Source organism: Piliocolobus tephrosceles, chromosome 20 (genome assembly GCF_002776525.5).
Source record: "Piliocolobus tephrosceles isolate RC106 chromosome 20, ASM277652v3, whole genome shotgun sequence".
NCBI classification, from domain to species: domain Eukaryota; kingdom Metazoa; phylum Chordata; class Mammalia; order Primates; family Cercopithecidae; genus Piliocolobus; species Piliocolobus tephrosceles.
This window is the reverse complement of record NC_045453.1, coordinates 43440613-43454247: the sequence shown is the minus strand read 5'-3', so window position 1 is coordinate 43454247 and position 13635 is coordinate 43440613. Positions and strand designations below refer to the sequence as shown.

Genomic DNA, 13635 nt, shown 5'->3' with positions numbered 1-13635 from the left:
CTTTTTTACCCAGCTGCCTCTAATTTCAATATCTTACATAACCATAGTACAAGGACCAAGACTTTGAAATTAATGTTGATATAGTACTATTATATTAACTATATTACAAACCTTATTTGAAGTTCACTAGGTTTTATTTCATTTTATTTTTTAATTGTATTTATTTTATTTTATTTTTTGAGACAGAGTCTGGCTCTGTCGCCCAGGCTGGAGTGCAGTGGCACGATCTCTGCTCACTGCGAGCTCCGCCTCCCAGGTTCACACCATTCTCCTGCCTCAGCCTTTCAAGTAGCTGGGATTACAGGCACCCGCCACCGTGCCCGGCTAATTTTTTGTATTTTTTTAGTAGAGACGGGGTTTCACCATGTTAGCCAGGATGGTCTCGATCTCCTGACCTCGTGATCCGCCTGCCTCTACCTCCCAAAGTGCTGGGATTACAGGTGTGAGCCACCGCGCCTGGCCTCACTAGGTTTTATTTTTTTATTTTTTATTTATTTATTTTTTTTGAGACAGAGTCTTGCTCTGTCACCCAGTCTGGAGTGCAGTGGTGCCATCTCGGCTCACTGCAAACTCTGCCTCCTGGGTTCACGCCATTCTTCTGCCTCAGCCTCCTGAGTAGCTGAGACTACAGGCGCCCACCACCACGCCCGGCTAATTTTTTGTATTTTTGGTAGAGACGGGGTTTCACCATGTTAGCCAGGATGGTCTCGATCTCCTGACCTCGTGATCCACCCGCCTCAGCCTCCCCAAGTACTGGGATTACAGGTATGAGCCACCATGCCTGTCCAAATTTCACTAGGTTTTTTAAATGTTTTTTTTCTGCTCTGGGATAATGCAGGATTCCACACTGCATTTGTCATTTCTGCTTAGTCTTCTCCAATTTTTGACAGTTCCTCAGCCTTTCCTTGTCTTTTGTCACATTGTTACTTTTCAAGAGTACTAGTCTACTATTTTGTAGAATGTTTCTCACTTTGGGTTTTCTATTATTGTATTAAGGTAATGCATTTTTTTTTTATTTTGAGACGGAGTCTTGCTCTGTCACCCCGTCTGGAGTGCAGTGGCCAGATCTCAGCTCACTGCACGCTCCACGTCCTGGGTTTACGCCATTCTCCTGCCTCAGCCTCCTGAGTAGCTGGGACTACAGGTGCCCGCCGCCTCGCCCGGCTAGTTTTTTGTATTTTTAGTAGAGACGGGGTTTCACCATGTTAGCCAGGATGGTCTCGATCTCCTGACCTGGTGATCCGCCCGTCTCGGCCTCCCAAAGTGCTGGGATTATAAGCTTGAGCCACCGTGCCTGGCCTTTTTTTTTTTTTTTGAGACGGAGTCTCGCTCTGTCGCCCAGGCTGGAGTGCAGTGGCCGGATCTCAGCTCACTGCAAGCTCCGCCTCCCGGGTTCACGCCATTCTCCTGCCTCAGCCTCCTGAGTAGCTGGGACTACAGGCGCCCGCCACCTCGCCCAGCTAGTTTTTTGTATTTTTTTAGTAGAGACGGGGTTTCACCGTGTTAGCCAGGATGGTCTCGATCTCCTGACCTTGTGATCCGCCCATCTCGGCCTCCCAAAGTGCTGGGACTACAGGCTTGAGCCACCGCGCCCGGCGGTAATGCATGTTGACAGGAATAGGAAATAGCACAAAAGTGATCTTGTGCCCTTCATAGTACATCCTACCAGGAGGTATGTGGTATTGATTTGTCTTGTTACCAGTGATACTAGCCTTATCACTTGGTTCAGGTGAAGTCTACCAGATGTCTCCATGTTAGATGTCTCCCCTTGTGTGTCCTCTGGCTCATTCACGGAAGACAGCTCTCTTTCAGCTTTGCAGGGAAAGAAGCCAGCAGATGACATTGACTCTGCTTCTCCATCCCCTTCCTGCCACTGTGGTAGCAGAGCTGCCCTTTCCTGGGCTGAGGCCAGCCTCTCCCTTGGGCCAGGACCACCTACATAATTTGAGAGGCTCAGTGTAAAATGAAAATGTGGGGTTCCTTGTTAAAAAATTATTTTGAATTTCAAGGTGGTGACAACAAAGCATACAACCAAAGGTAGGGCCCCTCTGAAGATGGGGCCCTGTGTGACTGATGGGTTGCTCGGCTGTGGGGCTTGACCGACCTGGGCTTTGGAGCCTACCCCTTCCACCTCCTCAGCAGCTTCCTGGAAGCCCTCTGTCCTCTTGTCAGGTCAGTCTGCCTCTCACAGTCATCCATCTTATCCCATTGGCTTTTAAATATGCCCAAATGTCTCCAATTGAGAAATGCCTCCATTTCCCCCCTTCTGCTCTGCCTCAGTGTCCTTGGGTCTATAAAAGCTCTCACCAAGGGCCCCGGTGACCTCACATTGCTTTATTTCATGCCCATTTTTCAGAACCCCTTTCTCGCCACTCTTGCCCACTTGCCCCTGGAAATGGCTGGAGCCTTGTTTCCCAGGACGCCATTCTCTCTGGGTTTTCCTCTTGCCTCTGGCTACTCCCTCCGGTTCTATTTGATCATTATCCCATAGTTTTCATTTATTATTCTGCTTTAACTCTATTTGGAGAAAAATTTTAGTCTAACTTTTTTTCATTCTAAATATTTTTCTGGAAATGGTAGAACAATACCTTTTGCCTTTAGAATCTTCAACTTTCTTTCAACCAGTACTCTCTTCTTGTTTAGGTCAAAGGATACAAAGATGCAGTTATTTCGGATGACTAAGTCTCAAGATCTAATGTACACCACAAGGAGTGCAGTATCGTATTGTGCACTGGGAGTAGATTTAGGAACTTCTGGAGTAGACTTAGGAACTCTCAGCACACACAGAATAAAGGACGGTAACTGTGTGAGATGCTGGACATGTAATTTACGTGACTGTAGTAATCACTTCACTGTGTGTGTGTAGATCAGAGCATCATGTTGTACACTTTACACAATAAACCTCTGTCCCCAAATCAAAACATCCTCAAGTAGGCATTTTTTAAACTTCTGTCGAGCCATGTTAACTTATAAGGATAAAAAAGACTTTTAGTTATTTCTGAATCCTTTAGGAGTTTTCTTTTTAAATACACAAATTGTCTTGTGTCAATTTCATTTACATGGACCAGTTTCCTGATCCCCAAAAGCCTCAGACCTTGTGCATTGCACTGCGCTCTGCCCCCAGCTCTCCAGTAGGTGGCGGCGGGTAGGCGCGGAAGGGTCCTGTGTTAGGTTGGTGCTGGCCTGTGCCTGGGGCCTCTCTTTGCCTTTTCTTCTCAATTAGAAGTAGCTTCCTCTTGGAGCAAGTAGCTAATTTGCTTGCTTTTGTGTTGATAGGAAGAACATAGCCAAATTCTTTTTACTGATAGATAAACATGTGTTTCTATCAAGCTTTTAATTCTCAGTGTTTTATTTTTCCATTATATTCCAATCAGTAATGAAAACTGCTACAATTACATTACAGAAAAATGGTTCTTTTGGCAAATTTCAACATTATAGAAAAATGATTCTTTTAGCATGTTCTTTTAAAATATAAATAAATTCTTTAAACTATCTGAACAAATGAACAATGTAGGTGTGTGTGTATATGGATGTATAAGTGTGCAATAATATGTGTGCATATGTATGTGTGTGTATATGTGGATGGGTGTGCCCATGTGTATGTGCATGTGGGTGTGTGTGTGTGCATGTATTTGTGTGTGTACGTAAGCACCAAGTGTCATTTTGGTATTTGATGGTGTGCTAGGCACTGTGAGGAAGAGAAGGAACTGCTGCCACCCAGCCTGTGCAGCCAGGGATAGATTCTGGGCAACATAAACCTGAAAGGTTAATGCCAGTGAAAGAGGTGGACAGTAAGGCAACTTAGGAAAGGTTACAAGACCGTTTAGTTTGTGCTCATCCTTAGAACTCTTCAGTGCCTTCCAAGTGCATTTTGCTGAAGCCTTGCGTTCCTTGCCGTCATTTCCCAGGGCCTGAGTGACCAGGCGTCCGTGGCCCTCTCTTGCCTGCTCTGTGGCCATCTTTCCCTCCATCCCTACACTTCACCTACTGTATCTGCTGTTGCCTCCTCTCCCTTGTTGAAAAGGTCAAGCTCTTTTCTACCTCGGAGCTCTTGTCTGAATTCCAGAGTCTCCTCCTCATTCTCCAAGATTCTCTGACCCCCGCAGTTCCCAGGAGACCCATTCGGCCACTCTGCCCTGTTGCTCTGGTGGTTTATTTCACAGACTTCACACCATCTGCTATCATGATCCATACCACTCATAAAACTCAAGCTCCCTGAGTGTTGTTCACTGCCCTATCCTAGGAGGTGTCTGTGGGCAGGAGGAGTGGTGTTCGTTTAGCAGTGGTGCTCACAGCTGACGGGCTGTGGTATCTATGAATGTCCCGGCTTCAGAGAAGGCCATTGTTACTGCTGTTGCTGCCCAGCCAAGCGGGCCTCCTAGGGGACTGGAGGTTTTAGCTGACCTTTAAGGATATGGAAAGTAGAAGGGATTCCCAATTGTTTTCAAATTTCTATTTCAAATAGGGGTAGATTCTTATTTTCAAGAATCTCAGGGCTCTGCTTATGTGATGCAGCTACTGCTGGTGAAGACTGGGCTGGTAAAGGTAACCAGCAGTTTGCCTTTCTAACTGGGCTGCTGCTTGTTTGCAGAACTGGCTGCTGCAACACCTGCATACTTTCCATATAGCATACCCATCACATTATAGGCCGCTGCATGGGTTTCATGCTATGTTCTGGCAGTGAGAAGTTGGAAGGAGGACATTACATTCTTGCTTCAAAGGACGTATTTCCAAAGGGAACAGGACATGGAAGCAGTAGCAGAACCAACTGACTGCTGTTTTTCCTGGTACATTTTTTGCAGGAGAACATGATTCTGGTAGGAACATCCTGCTTGTTATTGCCTAGTGCATGATTGCTTGTACATGACCTCTTCCATTGGTGGCTAGATATTGGGAGATTTTAACACTCTAGCCTGCCAGTTCTATGGTAGAAGCTTATTCTTGTCTTGTTTTAATCTTAAGTGCCCTTCCCCTGAGTAGGGCTTGTTTTCCTGAGCCTCACATGGATGGGGGAGCAGATGGAGGTTTTTCCTGATGAGAAGGGCCATTTGGTAATTGAAGGACTCTTCCCTGGGGCGTAGGGCCCACTTAGTTCATAGTGTTGCCATTAATTATTTACGTTCTCATTTATTTAGTGCCATTAAAGACGTCATTAAATTGAAATGCTGGAAGGAGCTAAAAAAATGAACTTTCAAATATACATGTTTGAGTTAACGGACGTGTTTATTGACAAATCACTGGGATGAGTTGGCTAGCGAAACCTGGTGCCTTTAATTTTACGGAGCTATTAATTTTACGCTCCCCTGAGTATCACCGTTGGTTTGTCCATAATTTTCTCTGTATACTTGTCTTATCAGCAAGCATTCATCCCTGTGCCTGGACCTTGGAATGTCGAGTTGAGACATTCATGGCTTCTGTAGGATCTGAAAGGAATATGTAGGGTAAGGGGCTGTGGGGGAAAAGAATTCCGTTTGGTTTTTATTTATTTATACTTCCAGTGACAGGGGCAGCCTTTTCATTACCTGCTGTGGAATCCAGAGGTGAAGTGCAGGACACATGAGCACACAGGTGGCTTGCTTCTACCAGGTGGCCCCATCACAGGTGCACAGAGGGGAGCTCTCACTTGCTACATAGTTCAGTTTGGGGGACAAATCAAATGAGAAGTACTCTGAATGTAAGGAAGAATTATGTTGTTACTAATAACTTTGCATCTATTCATGGAAGAACAGTTATTTAAATGTACTCCTTTTCACTCTGTTTTTAGGCTTGAATTCTAGATTCTAGCTCCCTAATTGCGGTTGGTTTCAGCTTCAGTGTTCACATGGCCTGAACCAAGCTCGAGTTGTTGACTTGCTGCAGAAGTATGTTTTAAAGTCTGGTTGCCAAGATGGTAGCCAGATCCTGTCAATTACTCCAGTAATATTAGTTCATTTTGTTATATTAATTTATTGAACAAACGTTGACTGAGAGTCCAGCTTTGTTTATGCTGAAGTATCACCAAAACAGTAGTGGGAACTCAGCAAAGCGTCCTCATTACAGAGTTGTTGCTGTTATGTAGTCTTTGTCAGTGACGCTGACTTCTGGGACCTAGGCTGCCGCATGGAAGGCCTCCTACCAGGGCTAGGGCGCCACCTGGCCAGACCTCTCACCACACATGGAACCACACCTGGATTTCTGATCCTTTCTGTCTGAACACCTGCTTTCCATGAATTATGAGATCAGCTCAACCCTCTGGGGAGTGAGTTGGGTGTAGAGATGGTGGGGTTCCTGACCTCACTCAGCCCAGCCCACTGCTCTGCGCAGTCAGAATGTATCCTGAGTCCTTGTCAGTGCCTGGGGGAATGCCTGCCTATTGCATGAATATTTGGTATGAAAGGGTGGGAGCTTAGCAGATGTTTTTCTTCCTGGTGGAGAGCTGTAAGGAATCACTTTTATCACTTTAATTTTGTTTCCAAATAGATGGTCATCCTAAGTCAACTCATATTGGGCTAAAAAGAAGCCTTTACAAGGCTGGCATGACTGTCTCTTTGTTGGGGACCCATTGATGAATTGATTAATCAATTGACTTTCACTTTACCATCTTAAATCCATAGCACAGGTTAAGGAAATTGCAAAAATGGAAAAGAGTTTTTTCTCTGCTATTGGAATATGTCTGGTAAATTAAAAACTGGGATCTGTTTCTCTTCTACCATTGACATATAAGACATTTCTAATCTCCAACCAGAGCAAAACATCTGTTTTACTTTAAACCAATCTCTCAGGACACTAATGGGGTAGTGCATTTAAGGTTTAAGGGCTTTGTTTGTTCCTGTATATGTGTTTTGGGCAGATTCCTAGTTATTTTAATCTTATAATCTCATTTGTGTGTGTGTTAAAAAAACAAACTCCTTACCTTACTGACTTGACCTGCCAAAGATTAACATCATCTTTTTTATTCTCAAGGGAGAGAGGTAGAATTTTTCCTTCCATGGATTTGTACATTGTGCATAGCAATAATTTCGTTAAACAAACTCAATATTTTAATTGGGAATTCTTAGCTTGTTAAGTAATTTACCAGGAGCTTCATAGTCCCGGGTAATTGTAGAAAAATGTTCTGCCAGTCAGTGGTGTTTTGTAGAAAACCTTGCTGAAACATTTACATTAATAATGGAGAGAGAATGAATGATCTGGAAGTGATAGAAATCTAAAAAATGGAGCTCTTACTATGCTTTTTTTAAAGGTGTAGATAAAACACTCATCTACATAGAGATGTTTGCCAGCTTGCTGCAGTATAGGTGTAGTCTGTAATGACTGATGAGGGGTAGTTATCTTTTAAATCTTAGTCTCTAAGAGAAGGTTAGGATGGGCCAGTGGGGTGTGAATTGGATCAGGTAGACTCTTAGGGGCTCACAGACTGGTCTGAGCTTATCCCACAAGTTTTGTGTGTGTGGATGTGTGCAAGTGCCTTTTGCTGGGAGAAAGGGGCCCAGGACTTTTGTCACATTTTCTTTAGGTCCCAAGAAGTGAAGATGCTGGTGGACTTGGGGGCTGTCGTGTGCGGAGCTTACATATTCTTTCTCTACCAAAGTCATCCAGGGGTTGGTGTTAGTGTTCTTCAAACGGCAGACTGAGGACCACTGGCATCAAGCCACCCATGGTGCTTACTAAAATGCAGAGTCCTGGGCCCACCCAGGTTTTCTGAGCCAGAGTTCCCGGAGTGTCTGGACTTGGAAAGCAGGCGAGTAGCCCATTTATGTTTCTAACCAGGTCTTTGTGCGCTCCTGAGCACACTAACATTTGAGAACTACTGGAATAGAGAGAATCAGGCCTTGCAATGATCATCTGCTCCACGCGTTGGTTTCTTCTGGACCACCCTGCCCTCCCTTTCCTACCCCCAAATGTCTAAAAATACTTTACAACCTATGTTACTGCAGCTGCCAGGAAGCAAGATGGCTTTGCTTGATTATTGAGGTTACATGTGAGGCTGTTCTTATTCATCAACGAGCTCTCAGTCTCCCAACACCTCCTCCCCCCACCACACAGGCAGTGATGAAAATGTTTCCAGAACATGGTGCCTTCTCAACACAATTACAGATGTGTCAGGGAAAAGCCGATGCAGCAACAACAGCTCAATATGTTAGTGACTGATGATCAGCCTGTCTACTGGGTGACAGTGAGGCATGTGCTGGGGGAATAACTTTTTTCCTGGGAGAGATGAGCCCAACATGTGGATTGCTCAATGGCTGGGCAAGATTGTAGCAGTGTAGCCTCTTTAAGACTTGTAGTTGAAAGTAATTTATAGTTTTATTGGCTTTCTGAGTACCAGACATGGAATGCCTTACTCATCTGTCGAAGTGTTAATGGAACTAGAATAAAAACCCAGGATGATCGACATCTTAGCGTCTGCATGGAAATTGTAATTCAATGAAATGCATGAATGTGGAGGCTTCCATGGGCAGTTGGCTGATCATTTACATTTAAACACACATGGGAAATTATTAAGGGCTCATATTTTATGATATATTATTACCTATTCAGTTCATGGTAAAAGCTTTTCACAGTGAATTGTAGACTAGTTTCCTGCAGATTATTTACTGTTTCATGAATAAGCATCACAATTTTTTCTCCTTTGTGTCTCTGCTCATCCACCTGAAATGAACTCCTTCCCTATCTCTACCTGCTGACATCTTCCACATCTTTTAAGGTTCATTTCAGATAGGTAGTTCTTCACACATGACACTTACCTCAGTACCCATCCAGGCGAGGCCTTTCTTCCTGCCTTTAGCTCCCTATGACATGGTGTGGCAAGGATTTCCTAGTGGTAATGCCCTTGAATAAAAGCTCATGCTCATTTGTTTGTTAGTTTGTTTGCTTGTTCCTTTATCCACTTATCCATCCACCCATATGTCCATCTATCTGCCTACTCATACGTCCATTCATCCATCCATCCATCCATCCATCCATCCATCCATCCATCCATCCACTCACCTGCCCACTACCTACTCATCCCATATATTCATCCAACAGATTGTTATTGGGTGCTTGCTCTGTGCTGGCCCTGCATGTAGGTCCAGCACTGAACCAACATTGTACCCTCATGAAGCTTCCATTCTAGTGGGGAAACAAACAAAAACAAGTATAATTTAAAATTCTGATGATACAAAGAAATCCAACAGGGTTAGGTGTAGAGAATGCTGTTGGGTAGAGGTCCCCTTAGGTATAAGCACTAGGGAAGGATGCTGAGATAAGAGGGAGCCAGTGAAGACTGAAGGAAGAGCGTGCCAGACAGAGAGGTCAGCATATGCAGAGCTCTAGGGTGACTGGTGGAAGAAAGGGCAGTGTGGCTGGAGCTTGGAGGGTGAGAGGGAGAGGGGCAGGACCTGAGGCCAGAGCTGTGACCTGGGCTTGGTGGAACAAGGCCTCATGGGCCAAGGTAAGGCATTTGAGTTTTATTGTTAGTAAGCCAAAGACCTATTAGAATGTTAAGAGCTCTGATGTGTATTTGCAGAGATGGATGAGACTGGGTTTAGTGTAGGCTCAGGATTGGGGGATGTGTGGCTTGTGACAGGGTGGCGGAGAGGACATTTAGGAGCTGTCTGGATACACTTCGGAGGCCCTCAACTACTCTCACATTCTGCCTTCCACAGTAGAGCTTTTGTGTCAGTGACTCATGTTTGGTTCTTTCATACTGTGGCTTGAGCATTAGAGAGTAATACTGCAAAGTTCAGCCTCCTACAGTTCACTGCAAGAATGACCCCATTCTTGCCTGCAAGGCCAGCATAGTGGAGGGATTCCATGTCATGAGTTTCTATGATGACATCAGACATTGGACATCAAGGAGTGCGATGTTCACCCCTGGTTTTTAGTGATCCTTGGGCACAGTCTGGACACAAAAACCAGAACTTGTTTGATGGTTTCTTTCTTTTCTTTTCTTTTTTTTAAGAAAAAAAAGCAAGTTCAGGGAAGCAGGCTCCTTTTTTCTGGTCAGCATGAAGCCAGATGTTTCACTATTGCCCAGTTTTCCCCCAAATACAAAAACATTAATTATAAAAAGACACTGTAAAAAGCCCAAGAAACATGTATATTGAATTTGATTTATGTATACTATTGTAGCTCATATTTTCAGGGAAATTTCTAAATGTCTGTCCTAGGAGCTTGTCAGAAAAATAAAGATTTATTTTTGGAAAAGTATGTTTCTTGGTGTTCATTGAGCTTGGAAGTTATGGAGAGTCATTGTCAGAGGAAGGCCGCTGCTCCAGAGGTGGAGTGGAAGTCAGGACTGGAGAAGGTTGTCCTGCTGTGGGCTCCAGCGTGCCTCTTGCTGCTGGCTGGCTAAGAGTCTTGCAGCAGCCACTTTATGCCTCACTAGCTCCACCATCGCAATGATTTCTGTCAATAGGAAACACAAAAGAATGGCACGTCTGTGAATATTCTTCACATAAAATATATCCCTTTGACTATTTTCCATAAAATGTGAAGTCAATTTCTTTTTCTATTTTTAATCATGAAAGTGAAGCCCGGAAGCCTCAATTTCTGTGTAATGGAAAGATCTAAGTTTGTGGCCTTGTTTCCATTTTCCACTTCTCCTGCTAAGTCAGGAACATGATACTCACATAATATCCCCCGGGCAGTGGCTCTGTTCAGGAATTGCATCGCTGTTTGACTGCAGTGGGAGGGCAAAGGCTATTATTAACCATTCGTGTCATTGTTGGGTCATGAAACCTTCAGGGGATAAGTACAAGTTCTATAAAATTTCATTTTGGAATCCAGACCAGATCTGGGCTTATGCTCTGAGGATTTTTTTTTTTTTTTTTTAAGTTTCATGTTGTCCCTTTGCCCCCTTCATTTTCTCTTGGGAAGAGTCTCTTATTATCATAATTACTACTTGAAAAAAAAATTCCAAGCAAGCAAGCAGTGTATTAACTGGAAAGTAACAATGTGGAAATGTTATTTTTTGATAGTAAGCTTTTATAGTATTCCTGGGTAGAAAGGTATTTTTGTAGAAACAGTTATTTTCCTATCTTTTCTCTAGGAGTCCATAAAATGGCATTTTTATATCAATTTTTGTTATACCTAATATATAAAATCAGTATTCTTTTAAGAATTTAGAAGTTTAAGATACACTAAAAATATTTTTGACAATAACTCTCATTCTCAGAGGTAGCACCGTTAATAAGTTCTATGTATTTACTTCCAGACTTAACAAAAATACGTTTACCCAGATTTACACATGGTATCTCTGGGTGCGTGTATGTCAGAAGATTTTTTAAAATTATGTTAAATTATACATAACCTAAACTTTTTAAGTATACAGTTTCGTGGCATTAATATATTCACATTGTTATGCAACTATTATTATCACCATCTATCTACAGAATTTTTTTTTTTTTTTTTTTTTTTGAGACAGAGCCCCGCTCTGTCACCCAGGCTGGAGTACAGTGGAGTGATCTCAGCTCACTGCAGCCTCCACCTCCCGGATTCAAGCAATTCTGCTGCCTCAGCCTCCTGAGTAGCTGGGACTACAGGCATGCGCCACCATGCCTGGCTAATTTTTGTATTTTTAGTAGAGATGAAGTTTCACCATGTTGGCCATGCTGGTCTTAAACTCCTGACCTCAAGTGATCTACCCGCCTCAGCCTCCCAAAGTGATGGGGTTACAGGTGTGAGCCACTGCTCCCAGCCTAGCTACAGAATTCTTTTTATCTTACAAAACTGAAACTTTACCCTTAAATACTAATTCCCAATTCTCTTCTCCCTTCAGCCGCTGGCAATGACCCTTCTATAATATTTTCTGCCTTTTGAATTTGACCACTCTGAGTATCATATGAATAATCATATGGTATTTGTATCTTTGTGACTGGCTTATGTCACTTAGTGTAATTTCTTCAAGGTTCATCCATGTTGAGCCCTATGTTCATAGCATGTGTCAGAGTTTTCTTTTATGGCCACAGAATATTCTCTTGTATACCACATTTTGTCTATACATTCATTTATCCATGCACACTTGGGTTATTTCCACTTTTTACTTATTGTGAATAGTGCTGCTGTTAACATTGGTATGCAAATATCTTTTCAAGATCCTGCTTTTAATTCTTTTGGGTAGATACCTAGGTACAGGTTGTGGATCGTATGGTAGTTCTTTGTTTAATTTTTTGAGGAACCAGTATACTGTTTTCCACAGTGTCTGTACCATTTTACATTCCTACCAGCAATGCACAAGGGTTCTGATCTCCCCACATCCTCACCAACGCTAGCTGTTTGTGTGTGTGTGTGTGTGTGTTTTCTGATACTAGTCATCCTAATAAGTGTGAAGTATATCTCGTTGTGGTTTTGATTTACATTTCTCTAATGATTAGTGATGTTGAGCATCTTTTCATGTGCTTATTGGCCATTTGTATATCTTCTTTGGAGATCTATTTCAGTTCTTTGCCCAGTTTTGAATTGGTTTGTGTTTTTTTATTGTTGAATTGCAAGAGTTCTTTATGTATTCTGTATATTAATTTCTTAACAAATAGATGATCTGTAAATATTTTCTCTCATTCTGTGGATGCCTTTTCACTCTGTTGGTGGTGTGTTTTGATGTACAGAAGTTTTAAATTCTGATGAAATCCAATTTGTCTATTTTTTGCTTTTGTTGCCTGTGCTTTTGATATTATATCCAAGAAATCATTGCCAAATCTAAATCATGAAGCTTTTTCTTTATGTTTTCTTCCAAGAGTTTTTTAGTTTTAGCCTTTACATTTAGATATTTGATCCATTTTGAGTTAGTTTTAGCATATAGTATAAGGTATATGATGTTTTTACTTGTAGACAGGTTGGGAGAGCAGTATCAGGGACTTTATTTTCTGAAATCACTTGAGAGTAAGTTGTTGGCCTGATGCCTTCTCACCCCTGAATTCATTAGTATATTTCCTGCAAACAGGGACATTTTCTTATAGAAGCCCCAAAACAGCCGTCAAAATCAGAAAATTAGCATTGACATTTTACTAGCAGCCATCTTCAGACTCCATTCATAATTTACCAGTTATCCCAAGGAGGTCTTTTATTATTATTATTGTTATTATTATTATTAAGTTTATTTTCATTGTCTCAAGGTCTGCTGCACTCTGGATCCAGGCTGTGTCAGTAGGGTAGTGTGGTGCCTCTTGTACCTATCTTGGCCTCCTACAGTTCTTTTATTTTATTTTATTATTTTATTTTATTTTTTATCATAGGGTCTTGCTATGTTGCTCAGGCTGGTTTCAATCTCCTAGGCTCAAGCAATATTCCTGCCTCAGCCTCCCAAAGTGCTGAGATTAGAAGTGTGAGCCACCGCACCTGGCCAAGTTCTTTACCCTCTTCAGAAGTCTTAGCTTGCAGTTTCAGCAGAAGGATAGACTCCCAGGAAGACCGTGAGAGAGATTTGGGACCCAAGTTGATAATAGCAAATACACTGAACTTAGGAGTGTTTTCACCATGTTCTGGCTCTAGAGAAGTGAGAGTTGCTAGTGAGGTTGGTGCTATTTTGTGTATCTTCTGTACCTTGAAGTCCTTCAGAGATCTTGCCGCTGGTCGTCTTGTTCTGAGGACACAACAGGTTCCCTTTTTCTCTGAAGATGGAATCTAGATCTTTGATTTTGGAACCAAATTTGGACTCTTGACTTTGGAGCACCAACT

The 13635-nt window shown here is 42.6% G+C and overlaps 1 protein-coding gene and 1 pseudogene across 5 annotated transcripts in view; one reads left to right on the top strand and one right to left on the bottom strand.

Moving 5' to 3' along the window:
• DTD1 (D-aminoacyl-tRNA deacylase 1) overlaps window positions 1-13635 on the top strand; it is a 191226-nt gene that overhangs the window by 36941 nt on the left and 140650 nt on the right. The window contains exon 5 of one of the 5 annotated variants that reach the window (XM_023217778.2): window positions 2010-2114. The exons of the other annotated variants lie outside the window; for them this stretch is intronic. Within the exon in view, the coding sequence (XP_023073546.1) occupies window positions 2010-2099 (90 nt within the window). The 3' untranslated portion in view covers window positions 2100-2114. Of the gene's footprint in view, window positions 1-2009; window positions 2115-13635 lie in introns of those variants that run through there. 5 annotated transcript variants of the gene reach the window in all.
• The window catches only part of LOC111546401, a 1366-nt pseudogene continuing 1160 nt past the window's right edge, over window positions 13430-13635 (bottom strand).